Below are 14,586 nucleotides of genomic sequence, written 5' to 3' on the forward strand. Positions count from 1 at the left end.
GCAACTATCTTTAGCTATCTGCTTCTGTTTATGGTAAGTTACTTACAAGATATAAATTTGCTCATAATTTATTTATTTACTTGATATTAAATTTATTGGACACTGTGAGACTCTTGAACTGTGTTCAAATTTATCCCAAATTGAGCACATTGAAAGTCTCAGCTAACTATTGGTCTTCATAGGAATGGATTTGGGTGGTTTTGAAGCAAAAACTTCCAATGGACAATTAGCCGACATCTGAGTTTCACTGGTTAAGTTGCCAACCCTAAGATATAGCCACGGACTGGAGCATTCCAACTCAGTTTACTAATTAGCTATAAATGTTATAGGGATTTAAATAACGGGCTTTTACTCGAAACGTCGAATTCCCTATTCCTGAGATGTTGCCTGGCCTGCTGTGCTTTGACCAGCAACACATTTTCAGTAGGGATTTAAATAACTCTAACTCTTGGTTAATTGTAAAACGAACCACTATCTGAAGCACTACCACAGAGTCCAATCCCTCATAGTGACAACCCACCATTGTACCTAATGACCCATAACCTCTCTATGGTCAACCAACACAATCTCAATATCTTCCTGCTTGATACATGATCACCCCCTGCATTTCACTGTCACTCAAATCCTCAACCCAATTAAACAGTGAGAAATGGAGGACCCATTAGAAAATAACCATGTGTGAGTACACGCTGTACAACTGAAAGGTAGAGAATAGAAAGTTGGTAGTTAGAATATAGGAGGTACACGCTGGTAACAATGGCGTAGAGAATACATACTTAAGAACTATGGCATATAGATGATAAACACTGGATAACTGTTTACTTTCTCAAAGTATTTCAAAATTCTAACCAGGACTCATTTTTTTCACTAGGAGTTTCAGGTTTGCTAGTATATTATACGGCACTTTATCAAACACTTCTTGGAAATCCATACACTCCACATTAACTGTATTATACTCACCAATCCTCGGTTTAATCTGATTTAAAAACTCAATAATTCATTTAACCACAATTTACTTTCAAATAATCTCTAATGGTTTTCCTTAATTAATTTATACTTGTCCATGTGACTTTTAATTTTGTTTGTAATATGTGTGATACAGATACATGATTTTCATTCAACACTGTTATGAGTTATATACAGACAATTATTGCTTTCAGTGCCCGAAATCATACTTTTGGGGATCTGTACCCTAACTTTTTCTATTCTTCCATCCCTTTATGTATTTATGCTCCTAGGGTATATTTATATTTTGTCTCCAGATTTAAGAGCTCAATGCAACTCAGAGGTGGAAACAATTCCCTGAAGACTAGACAACCTGAGAGTGTATTTTGTAGATAAGTGGGACAAAGAAGGAATTTTTTTCAACAATGAACTTTGAAGGGGGTGCTTTACTGAACAATGGGAGAAGTTCCAGATGATTGGAGAGTGGAAAATGTTATTTACTTGTTCAAGAAAGGATAATCCTCAGAATTACAGATCAGTCAGTCTTATTCTGCGGTGGGCAAATTATTTAAGAGGAATCTGAGGGGCAGGATGGATGCGTACTTGGAAAACCATAGTTAGAGATAGTCAGCAGGGCTTTGTGAGGGGAAGGTCATGTCTCAAAAGCATTCTCGAATCCTTTGAGGATGTGACAAAACCCATTGATGAAGACAGAGCAGTGGATGTGGTGTACATGGAGTCTAGATTAGAGTGGTGCTGGAAAAGCACAGCAGGTCAGGCAGCATCCAAGGAGCGGGAGAATCGGTATTTCGGGCAAAAGCCCTTCATCAGGAATAGAAGCAGGGAGCCTTCAGGGTGGAGAGATAAATGAGGGGGAGAGGTGCAACTGTGGAGAAGGTACCAAAGAGAACAATAGGTGAATGTGGGGTGGGGATGGAGGTGATAGGTCAGACAGGAGGGTGGGGAATGGTACCAAAGAGTACAATGGGTGGATGGAGGTGGGGATGAGGTGACAGGTCAGAGAGGAGGGTGGAGCAGATAGATGGGAAGGGAGATTGGCAGATAAGACAGATCATGAGGATATTGCTGAGCTGGAAGATAGGAACTGGGGTAAGGTGGGGGGAGGGGAAATGAGGAAACCGGTGACGTCTACATTGATGCCCTGGGGTTGAAGTATTCCGAGTCGGAAGATGAAGCGTTCTTCCTCCAGGTGTCGGGTGGTAAGACAACAGTGCTGGAGGAGAGTGTCCTCAGCAGAGTGGGAGGGGGAGTTGAAATGTTGGGACAAGGAGCGGTGGGGTTGATTGGTGCGTGTGTCCCAGAGATGTTCCCTAAAGCGCTCTGCGAGGAGGTGCCCGGTCTCCCCAATGTAAAGAAGACCACAATAAATGACATTGGTGGATGTGCAGGTGAAACTTTGATGGATGTGAAGGCTCCTTTGGGGCCTTGGATGGGGGTAAGGGGGGAGGTGTGGGTGCAGGTTTTGCAATTCCTGCGGTGACAGGGGAAGGTGCCAGGAGGGGAGGGTGGGTTGTTGGGGAGTGTGGACATGATCAGGTAGTCACGAAGGAAAGCGTCTTTGCAGAAGGCGGAAAGGGGTGGGGAGGGAACTAGATTTCTGGTAGTGGGGTCCATATAGAGGTGGCGGAAATGTTGGTGGATGAGGTGGTTTATGCGGAGGTTGGTAGAGTGGAAGGTGAGGACCGGGCATTTCTGTCCTTGTTACGGTTGGAGGGATGGAGTCTGAGGGCAGAGGTGCAGGATGTGGATGAGATGCGTTGAGGGGCATCTTCAACCACCTGGGAAGGGAAATTGCGGTCTCTAAAGAAGGAGACCATCTAGTGTGTTCTGTGGTGGAACTGATCTTCCTGGGTGCAGATACGGCGGAGGTGGAGGAATTGGAAATACAGGATGGCATCTTTGCAGGAGGTAGGGTGGGAAGTGGTGTAATCTAGGTAGCTGTGGAACTTGGTGGGTTTGTACAAAATGTCAGTGTTAAGTCGGTCGTCATTAATGGAAATGGAGAGGTCCAGGAAGAGGAGAGAGGTGTCAGAGATGGTCCAGGTGAATTTAAGGTTGGGATGGAATGTGTTGCCGAAGTTGATGAACTGCTCAACCTCCTCGCGGGAGCACGAGATGGCCCGAAGATAAGGGATACAGAAAAATTTAGCTGTCTGGATACAGAATTGGCTGGCTCATAGAAGACAGAGTGGTAGTAGATGGAAAGTGTTTAACCTGGAACTCGGTGACCGGTAGTGTTCTGCAGCGATTGGTTCTGGGACCTCTGCTCTTTGTGGTTTTTATAAATGACTTGGATGAGGAAGTGGAAGGGTGGGTTAGTAAGTTTTCCAATGACATGAAGTTTGGTGGAGTGGTGGACAGTGTGGAGGCCTGATGCAATGGGATATTGACAGGATGCAGAACTGGTCTGATAAGTGGCAGATGGAGTTCAACCTGGAAAAATATGAAGGGATTCATTTTCGAAGGTCAAATTTGAATGCAGAATACAAAGGTAAAAGCAGGATTCTTGGCAGTGTGGAGGAACAGTGGGATCTTGGGGTTCATGTCCATAAATCCTTCAAAGTTGTCACCTAAGTTAGTAATGTTGTTAAGAAGGTGTATGGTGTGTTGGCTTTCATGAGCAGGGGGATTGAGATTAAAAGCCAGAAGGTTATGCTGCAGCTGCATGGAGTCCTGGTTATGTCAGAGGTCCTTTTACACAGAGAATGGTGGATATGTGTAATGCACAGCCAGCAGTGATAGCAGAGTCAGATACATAGGGACATTTAAGTGACTCTTGGATAGGCGCATGGATGATAGGAAAAAGAATGGTATGTAGGTTAGTTTGATCTTAGAATAGGATAAAAGGTAGGAACAACATCAAGCGTCGAAGGGCCTGTACTGTTAAACTGTTCTATGTTCAAAAAGAAACATATTATGCAAATAGGCTACAGATTGTACAATTCAGCGACAATCCAATGTTAAGCAATGAATTTAATCCTACTGAAACCAATTATTAAAACTGTTCATTAACTCAAGTACATTTACACCTTGGTGAATTTGTGATTGTGGCATTAGAAATGAGTCTGACAATTACACGCTAGTTTTTCAGGAAGTTACTGCTTTGTTGTTTCAGATACTTTCACTGTGTCAATTGATTCTGCGAATACCACTTGCCTTACACTGGATTAATAAGGTAATCTTCCATAAATGGCAACAAAAGCTGAGCATGAACATTATCAATTCTTTCTCCATTGCAACTTCTTTAATAATGAACATTTTATAATCAAGATAAAGGAAAACCCAAAGATGTTTTGCCAGTATATAAAGAGCAAAAGGATAGTTCAGGGAAAAAATGGGACCAATCAGAGTTGAAGAAAGGACCCCGTGTGAAAACGCAGATGATATGGAAAGAAATTTAAATCAATTTTTTGTCTCTGTATTCAGAAAGGAAAGGGATGATGTGGATATAGTAATCCAAGGGGAACAGTGTAAAATATTGGACAAAATAATCATAACAAGAGAGGAAGAGGTCACGGAATTGGAATAATTGAAAATGGATAAGATGGATTGTCCAATAGGATGTTGATGGAGGTGAGGGAGGAAATAATAGATGCTCTGAGGATTATTTTCCAATTTTCACTAAACACAGATGAGGTGCCAGAGAACTGAAGGAATGCAAATGTGGTTCTGTTGGTTTAAAATGGTACAAAGGAAATGCCAAACAATTATAGGCCAGTTTGTTTTGCTTTGCTTGTTACTAAATTGTTAGAATCAATCCTGAGAAACCAGATAAGTTGTCTCTTAGAAAGGCATGGACTAGGGGTGCATGGAGGCAGAGGATGTGGGGAGTGAGATCCTAAATGAGTGCTTTGCATTGGTATTCACCCAGGAAAAGGATATGAAGGATAGTGGGGTTAGTGTGAAACATGCTAATATGCTAAGGCAGTTTGAGATCCAGAAAGAAGTGGTGTCGGGTCACTTGAAGAGCATTAAGGTGGATGGGTCCCCAGAGCCCGATAGTATTTACCCCAGATTATTAAGAGAAACAAGAGAGGAGATTTTTGCGGACTTAACCAAGATTTTTGTATCCTTGCTAGCCATGAGAGAGGTCCCGGAGGACTGGTGAGTAACTAATGTTGTTCATCTGTTCAAGAAGGAAAATAGGGATAATTTAGGAAACTATAGACTGTTGGGTCTCACATCAGTGGTTGGGAACTATTGGAGAGAATTATTAAGAATAGAATTTACATATTTAGAAAAGCCTAATTAGTGACAGCAGCATGGCTTTGTGCAGGGCAGGTCATGTCTTACTAACTTTATTCAATTGTTTGAGGATGTGACAGAGGTGATTGATGAGTGCAGAACAGTGAATGTTGTTTACATGGATTTTAGTAAGGCTTTTGACAATTTCCCTCATCCAGGATATTAAGATGCATGGGAGCCATGGTGACTTGGCTCCATGGATTCCAAATCAGCTTGCCTGTAGAAAGCAGAGGTTAGCATGGAAGAGTTATTTTCAGGTTGGAGTCCCTGAGCAGTGGCGTTCTGCAGGGATCGATACTGGAACCTCTGCAGTTGGACATGTATATAAATGACTTGGATGAAAATTTAGATGAGTGGGTTAATAAGTTTGCAGACAATACAAAGATCAGTAGAATTGTGATAGTGTTGAAGGTCGTCAAAGGATACAATAAGAGATCGGTTGCAGGTATGGGCAGGGAAATCGCAGATGGCATTTAATCTGGGTAAGTATGAGATGCTGCACTTTAGGAGATCAAATGTTAAGTATACAGTCGATGGTAGAACTTTGAACAGCGTTATGTGCAGAGGATTCTTGGGATTCAAGACCAGAGTTCCCCGAAAGTGGCCACGCAAGTAGAATTGGGTGGTAAAGCAGGTGTATGGCATGCTTGCTTTCATTGGTCAAAGAATCGAGTACGAGAGTCAAGATGTCATGTTCGGAAGGATGTGGAGGCTTTGGAGAAGGTGCAGAAGATGTTACCAGGATGATGCCTGGACTACATGATATGAGCTATAAGGAGAAACTTGAAAATCTCTGGTTGTTTTCTCTGGAGCATTGGAGGCTGAGTGAAGACTTGATAGGAGTCCACCAAATTATGAGATGCATAGATAAAGTTGACAGTCAGAATCTTTTTCCCAGAGTTGAAATATCTAAAACTAGGGGGCATGCATTTCAGGAGGAGAAAGTGAGGACTGCAGATGCTGGAGATCAGAGTTGAAGAGTGTGGTGCTGGAAAAGCACAGCATGTCAGGCCACATCTGAGGAGCAGGAGAGTCGATATTTTGGGCATAAGCTCTTCATCAGGAATAGTGGACCCAGAAACAATAGGGGCTTTTAAGGAACATTTAAATAAGTGCATGAATATGCAAGGAATGGAGGGAAATTGACCAAATGTAGGCAGAAGTGTCTTCACCTGACAAAGGGGCTGTGCTCCAAAAGCTTGTGGTTTCAAATGAAGCTGTTGGACAAAGACTTGGAATCATGTGACTTCTGACTTTGCCCGCCCCAGTCCAACACCAGCACCTCCATATTATCAAGAGTGATTAACACTAACTCCAATGTTACACAATGAGGTATGAGCTTGTGATCATGATATCAAAGCTGCTAACCCTATCGCTGATCTTCTCCTGTAGCCCAATGTGAAATCCTGCATTAATTCTGTAACAGCCTAATATTTTCATGTATTGCACTTTCATCTTGAATCCTTTCTCGTTTTCTCAAGGTTATAATCCTGGTTTGTGTCCTAGTGATCCTAATTTTAATGATAGTCATAAGAATTAAGTGGAAAGAAGAATGGGACGCTATAAGCCTGTCAATTCAAGTGAGTTACACAATAATATGACTGCTTGAAATATAAACTGTGTGCAGCAAATTACAAGTAAATTTTTTTCCAATTTATTTCCCTGGAATTTGTGTTCTGACCAAAACAGGAAGGATGCACCATGTCTCTAGTCTCACCCACTAAACTGGGTTGCGAGATGAAAATATTCATCAGGTGAATCCAGTAGAAAGCAAAAGTCCCTTATCCCAATAAAGACCTTGTGCAATTATTTCAATTATGTCAGTTTTTCAACCCCCATTTTTTACCTCTAAGCATAATTTCCCAGCCAATTTAGTTTTGCGAATGGTGCTTATTACTTGCAAATCATATAGGGATGACATTTCCACCTCCAGAAGAGTTTTTGTAAAAGCAACTTTGATATAAAGAAACTTAATATATTTCCTTTTAGCCTTTTCAAATTATTAGTACCTCACTTCTAATTAAACAATGTCCTCGTTTGTTACTCCACTACAAGCACCATTTTTTTTGTTACAACCAGGTTTGGAGTATTACAGTCATTCTAGTCCCACTACTATATGGATCATGACATAAAATAACAATACATGTTCCAGTTACTAAGTTGATCAATTAATAGCTTATCTATATCAGGCTGTAAATAAAAAGACCTCAAACTAAAATTCAGTAAAGATGCAATAATTGCTTAATATACAATGGTAAGAGAACAGGACAAAAGTGAGGACTGCAGATGCTGGAAACCAGAGTTTGGATCAGAGTGGTGCTGGAAAAGCGCAGCAGGTCAGGCAGTATCCGAGGAGGAATCCTGATGAAGGGCTTTTGCCCGAAACGTCGATTTTCCTGCTCCTTGGATGCTCCCTGACCTTCTGTGCTTTTCCAGCACCACTCTGATCTAAACAATGGTAAGAGAACAGTCAGCAATATAGAAACATAAAAGCGTTCTTTTCTAAATATCCCTAAATGCATATTTGAAAACATAACACAAAAGTATTCTTCAGAACAAACAAAAGCAGTTTTCTCTGCAGAGACTGACTTTCTGACAAAAAACCCATTGACCAGTGAGTTATTCTTGAGGATAAAAGCTTAAAGGTCTTGAGTCTATTGCTCTGTCATTTTGACATAAATGGTTAAGTCATTAGTTATGATGGCTGATGAAGTCTTGTAGACATAGTTCGATCAGTATTTTTGTTCAATCACTTTTTCAAAAGATCAAACAGCTTTCACCCTGAAGAGATATAAAAGATGTTCCTTTTGAAAAAAATGGGAGAAATCCAGTCAGCAGCTTGTTTGTAGCAAGCTTTCCTTCATTTCAGATTATTCCTAGTAAACTTTCCTCCAACTGAACTCAATAAAACAAGAATCCTTCCAAGTCACTATTCAAACATGGCCAATACAGCCTACAGCAAAGCAGTTATCACCAGTCATGTGGTTTCCAGGAAGTTTTATTTTTAAACAAATCTCCAAGTCCCCAGGGAACATTTGCTGACTTTGTTCAAAGAAACCATTCTAGTTTTATCCACAAAACTTGAAACTAAATTCCTTTATTCACAATTCTCCAAAATCTCAGTCCTCCAAAAAATGTCAGGTTTATAAAGCATCTTTATAACATCTGCAATAAAAAAATCTTGGCCATTCCCTCATGTTCCCTCAATTGCATTGTTTACAAGAGAAAACCCACAGTACAATGCTGTGAAAATGAATGGAGGACATAACATACATAGATTCATCGAGACACAAAGCACAGAAACAGACCCTTCGGTCCTACCTGCCAAACATAATCCTGAATTAAATTAGTCCCACCTGCATACTCCTGGCCCATATCCCTCCAAGCCCTTCTTATTCATCTTTTAAATGCTGTAATTGTAACAATCTCCACCACTTCCTCCAGAAGTTCATACCGCATGTGAAACATTCTCTGTGTAAAAAGATTTGTCCCTCATGTTTTTGAAAATCTCTCTCCTCAAACCATAAAGATGAGCCCTGTGGCCGTGAAATACCCCATCCCATGGAATCTTATTAGGTTGAACGACCTGAGTCCCCAGTTTTGATATCTCCCATCAGAAGTTAAGGCACAGAAGGTAATGGGTTCAGAATAAAAAAATTAATTAACCTACAACTGATTTTGGAGGATTTCACTTGCTGAATTGGAATAAAGCCATTGTTGTATTCCTCACAAGAATGTCCACGTTTAAACAGCTTGTTAAAAATCCCACATCTACATTCATGACTTTGGGTAAACCTTGCCCATCGAACAAGATTTGTTTCAAACGCTGACTGATGTGTATGAGAACCCTCAACTGATTCAATATATTTCTTAAAAAGGATGGTGATGTCTGTTTGTGCTTTTTCTTTCATTCTTCAATTATCTCATTCTGCATTTGTTCCATACAGTAGTTAATTTTGTTCATCTTCTATTTATTCACTCTTTTCCGAATTTAGTGATTGTTTTTTTTTAATTACATTTTGAATTATACATCTGAATGCACTATGTTATGTTCACAACTGATTTTACTACTAAACAAGTCAGATTCCAGACAAGTTCTGTCTGTAGATCATATTTTGTATTTTTTTTATTATGGTAATCTTTCACTGAAACATAAGCATGCAAATAATGCTGCAAATTTGGTTTTAACATTACAACAGAAGCTGATTACATTAACAAAATGAAAATAAAGTGGAATAAACTACAAACAACACAATTTGAAAGATTTCAAGATACAGCAGAACAATATTCCATCTATCCTAACATTATCCTTTTACAGCACTCAAATCCTAGTGAGAGTTCTCTTCTCTAACACATCTTTTGGTTTGACTTAGTTATATTTAATTCCTAGTCTTGACAGCTTGACAACCTATTTTTTGTTAAAGTCACTTCTATGAATGAGTAAAATTTAAGTTCAAATAACCTCTTCAGTGTACCAACCAAATAGTTCTAGTCTGGAATTTTTCAAACTAAAACCCATATATTGAGGCAACCTATTTCTAAACTAAGTCCGATCTCCATGAGAAACTGTTCTTAAATTTGACCCCAGCCAGATCTTCTGTGAACTGAAACAAATATTTTGCATGCTACAGTTTTGCTAATCAATAAAACAATCCTTGATTCTTCTAAACTGAAAGCAAGTCAATGCCTTTCAATGTTTACTCTTTCCAACCTTAAAACTCTCACCATGCAAACAAACACACATTATTGCTCCAGGAATGCCTCAGTCACCTGCCCTCTGACACATACTGCTTTAAAATTATTGCTTAAGATACAAACTCTAAAATAAATGATATTTATGTATATATGAATTACATATACGTCACAACTGTAAGACTGTGAGAGTGCATGAAGATCTGCCATATGATGATGTATGGACACCTAGACGTTGTGATCCACTTCTCTCAGATTCAGGATTAACATTCAGAGACGTGTCCACTGGTAACTTTATCTTTTGTAGGGTATGGCTATTGATTGTTTCTGTTTTTTTAAGATAATCTGCAATAGAAATTCACTATTATAATCTCTAGTACAAAAATGGTTCTTCCACACTAATGGATCCATTCAAATTATCTAAAGGGATATCTGCTGCATCAGATAGTCAGCATTGTACACATGTCAAGCAAGGAAATACAATCTGTCTAGCAAATGACCGTGATCAACCATTACCAGCTAGACAGGTAATTAACCTTGGTTTACTGGAGAGTGCAGCATGCCGTACCATGCATATCTAAAAATAAGGTGGTAATCTGGTGAACCCACAGGACTATTTCCAAGCTAATCTGTGTAAGAAGCATTCAACAGATAGGGCTAAGTGATTTTATAACCAACAGATTAGATCTAAGGTCTGCAGTCCTATTTCATTGAGTCATTAATGGTGGTAGACATTTAAAAACTCATTGGAGGAGAGGCATAAGAATCCTACTCATTGACTACAGTTCAGTCTTCAACACTATTATCCCCTCAAGACTGATTACTAAACAGTAATCTCGGACTAAGCCCCACTCTCTGCAACTGGATCCTCAGTTTTCTGACCCACAGGCCACAATCAATGAAGGTTGGGGACAATATTTCAACCTCACTAACACTCAACACTGGAGACCAACAGGGGTGCGTACTCAGCCCCCTACTGTATACCCATGACTGCTTCACCAAATACCAGACTAATGCCATTTACAAGTTCGCTGATGACACCACCACAGTCGGTTGAATCTCAGATGGCAATGAAACAGATTACAAACTGGAGGTGGAAGACCTGGAAAAATGGTGCACTGAGAACAATCTAGCTCTCAATGCCAGTAAAACCAAGGAACTCGTAATTGACTTTCAGCGGGATGTTACTCATGCTCGCCTACATGTTAACAGCACAGAGGTGGAATGAGTGGAGAGTGTCAAGCTCCTGGGAGTGGTCATCCACAGTAAGCTTTCTTGAACTCTTCTTGTGGACGCACTGGTTACAAAGGCCCAAATACGTCTCTTCCTCAGGCAGCTGAGGAAATTTGGCATGACGGCGAATACCCTTGCCAACTTTTATAGGTGCGCCATCGAGAGCATTCTATCTTGCTGTATCACTTGTATGGCAAGTGTACCATTCAAGAGAGTGATGAACTCAGCCTGGACAATCACAAAGGCCAACCTCCCATCTATAGAATCCATCTACCAGGCCCACTGTCAAGGAAAAGCTGCCAGCATTCTCAAAGATCCATCCCGCCCTGGGAGTGTTTTTCTACAACCTCTACCATCGTGGAGATGGTACAGAAGCCTGAAGACATGCAACAGCTGGTTTCGCAACAGCTTTTACCCTAATGTTGTTAGAATAATGAATGGACTTACAAACCTTTAACATTCGCCTGTACCTGTGTTTTTGTTTTTGCTGCTGTTTACCTATTATTTACTTATCTATTCTACTCAACTCTGTGATCTGCCTGCACTGCTCGCAAGACAAAGCTTTTTACTGTGTCTCGGTACACGTGACAATAAATTAAATTGAATGAAATTAAATTCAATTCAATTCAATATCCCATCCTCAAGTATGGAAGAGCCCAGCACTAGAAAGCAAAAGACAATGCTGAAGGATTTGCAAGTGTTTTTCAGATAGAAGTGACAACTTACCAGTCAATCTCCACCTCCTGAGATCCGCAGCTTCACAGATAGTCATAGTGTCATTGAGTCATAGGACTCTTTGTTCCCAACTCATCCATGGCGACCACGTTTTCCAAGCTAAACTAATCCCATTTGCTTGTGCTTGGCCCATACTCCTCTTAAACCATCTCTATTCATGGTCCTATCCACATGTCTTTTAAATGTTGTAACTGCAACTACCATTTTCTCTGGCAGTTCATTCTATATGCCACCACTCTCTGTATGAAAAGGTTGATGCTCAGTTCCCTTTTAAATCTTTCACCACCTCACTTTAAACCTATATCCTCTAGTTTTGAATTCCTCTATCCTAGACAAAAGACCTTTGCTATTCACTTCATCTATGCCCCTCATGATTTTATAAATTTCCATAAGTTCATCCGTCAACATCCTACAGTCCAGGGAAAAAGTCGCAGCCTCTCCTTATAACTCAAACTGTCCAATCAAATCTTTTTTGCACCCTTTCAAATTTAATAATATTCTTCCTGTAGCAGGGTGACCAGAACTGTACGCGGTACTCCAAAAGTGGCCTCACCAATGTCATGTACAGTCGCAACATGATGTCCCAACCCCTATACTCAGTGTTGTGATTAATGAAGGCAAGCCTTCAATGAACATAGAACATAGCACAGTACAGGCTCTTCAGCCCTCGATGTTGTGCCAGCCTTCCTACTCCAAGATCAGACTAATCAACATACCCTTCATTGTACTAACTTGCATTTGCCTATCCAAAAGTCGCTTATGAGTCCCTAATGTATCTGACTCAACTGCCACTGCTGGCAGTGCATTCCATGCACCCACCATTCTCTGAGTAAAGAACCAACCTCTGACATTTCCCCAAACCTTCCTCCAATCATCTTAAACGTATGCCTCCTTGTGATGGACATTTCTGCCATGAAAAAAAGTCTCTGTCTATCTACTCTATCTATGACTCTCAATATCTTGTACACCTCCACCAAGTCACCTCTCACCCTTCTTCGCTCCAATGAAAAAATCCCCAGCTCCCTCAACCTTTCTTCATAAGACACGCTCTCCAGTCCAGGCAGCATCCTGGTAAATCTCCTCTACACCCTCTCTAAAGCTTCGGCATCCTTCTTGTAATGAGGTGACCAGAACTGAACATAATATTCCAACTGTGGTCTAATCAGGATTCTGTAGAGTTGCAGCATAACCTCCTGGCTCTTAATCCTCCTGCTAATGAAAGCCAACATGTCACGTGCCTTCTTAACAACCCTATTAACCTGGTGACAACTTTGAGGGATCTATGGACATGGGTCCCAAGATTCATCTGTTCTTCCACACTGCCAAGAATCATGCCTTTAACCCTATATTCTGCATTCAAATTTGATCTTACAAAGAGAATGACTTCATACTTTTCCAGACTGAACTCTATCTGCCACTTATCAGCTCATTTCTGCATCTGTCAATGTCCTATTACAACCTACAAAAGCCCTACGCACTGTCCACAACTCCACCAACCTTCATACTAACCCACCCTTCCACTTCCTCATCGAATTATTTATTAAAACCACAAAGAGCAGAGGTTCCAGAACCGATCCCTGCAGAACATTGAGCGCCAAGCTGAATACTTCCCATCCACCACCACCCTCTGTCTTCTATGGGCCAGGCAATTCTGTATCCAGACAGCCAGGTTTTCTCTGTGTCCCATTCCTCCTTACTTTCTGAAAGAATCTACCATGGGGAACCTTATCAAATGACATGATTTCCATGTATACCACATCCACTGAAGATGCCAGCCTTAATGTAATTTGATTAACTCCACATGGTTTCAAGGATTCGCTGAAGGCTCTGGATTTTGCAAAGGCTATGTAACCAGATAGCATTCCAGCAATATTACTGAAAACTGGTACTCCAGAATAAGATGCGCTCAAACCAATCTGTTCCAACGCAAGTACAAGTCTACATAGAAATATGAAAAATTGATCAGGTATGTGTTCTACACAGAAAGTGGGAAAAATTTAACCAACTAGTTATTATCTTATAAGTTTGCTCTCGATTAGCAAAGTGGTGAAAGGTGTCATTGACGGTGCTATCAAAAACCACTTGAAAATGAATAGCTGAATGAACAAGGCAATATTATATGGGTGTGACATCAGGAGCCTCAGCAAAACTGGATTTAATGGGAATCAGGGGAATGCTCTCCAATGGTGAAAGTCATACACAACAGAAAATAGTTGTAGTTGTTGGAGGTCAATCATCTCAGCTCCAGGACATCACAAGAGGATATCCTTAGGGGAATGTTCTAGCCCCATGATCTTTAGTTGCTTATCAATAACCTTCCCTCCAATATAAGGGCAAAAATGGGAATGCTCACTGATGATAAGATAATGTTCAGCACGATCTGTAACTCCTGAAATACCGAACCAATGCATCTCCAAATGCAGCCAAACCTGCACAACATTCAGGCTTGGGCTGATAATAACATATAACATTCACATCACTTGATAATGAGGCAATTATCATCTCCATCAAGAGACAATCTAACTACTAACCTTGGTATTAAATGTTGTGGCTATAATTGAATCCCTCATTATTAACATCCTTGCAATTAACATTGACCAGAAACTGAACTAGACTAGTCATTAAAATAACGTAGCTGCAAGTACTGGCCAAGAAGTTGGAAATTCCACAGTAAATAACTCACTTTCTGATTTACCAAAGCGTGTCCACATACTA

At 40.4% G+C, this 14,586-nt stretch overlaps 1 protein-coding gene across 1 annotated transcript in view; it reads left to right on the forward strand.

Annotated features, from left to right (window-relative positions):
* The first annotated feature begins 4,093 nt into the window (after positions 1-4,093).
* The window catches only part of gdpd2 (glycerophosphodiester phosphodiesterase domain containing 2), a 77,762-nt gene continuing 67,269 nt past the window's right edge, over positions 4,094-14,586 (forward strand). Inside the window, exons 1-2 of the mRNA XM_060832304.1 lie at positions 4,094-4,141; positions 6,693-6,791. Coding sequence (XP_060688287.1) covers positions 6,732-6,791 — 60 coding nt within the window. The 5' untranslated portion in view covers positions 4,094-4,141; positions 6,693-6,731. The remainder of the gene's footprint in view (positions 4,142-6,692; positions 6,792-14,586) is intronic.

The sequence above is a fragment of the Hemiscyllium ocellatum genome, chromosome 11, assembly GCF_020745735.1.
Source record: "Hemiscyllium ocellatum isolate sHemOce1 chromosome 11, sHemOce1.pat.X.cur, whole genome shotgun sequence".
Classification (NCBI taxonomy): domain Eukaryota; kingdom Metazoa; phylum Chordata; class Chondrichthyes; order Orectolobiformes; family Hemiscylliidae; genus Hemiscyllium; species Hemiscyllium ocellatum.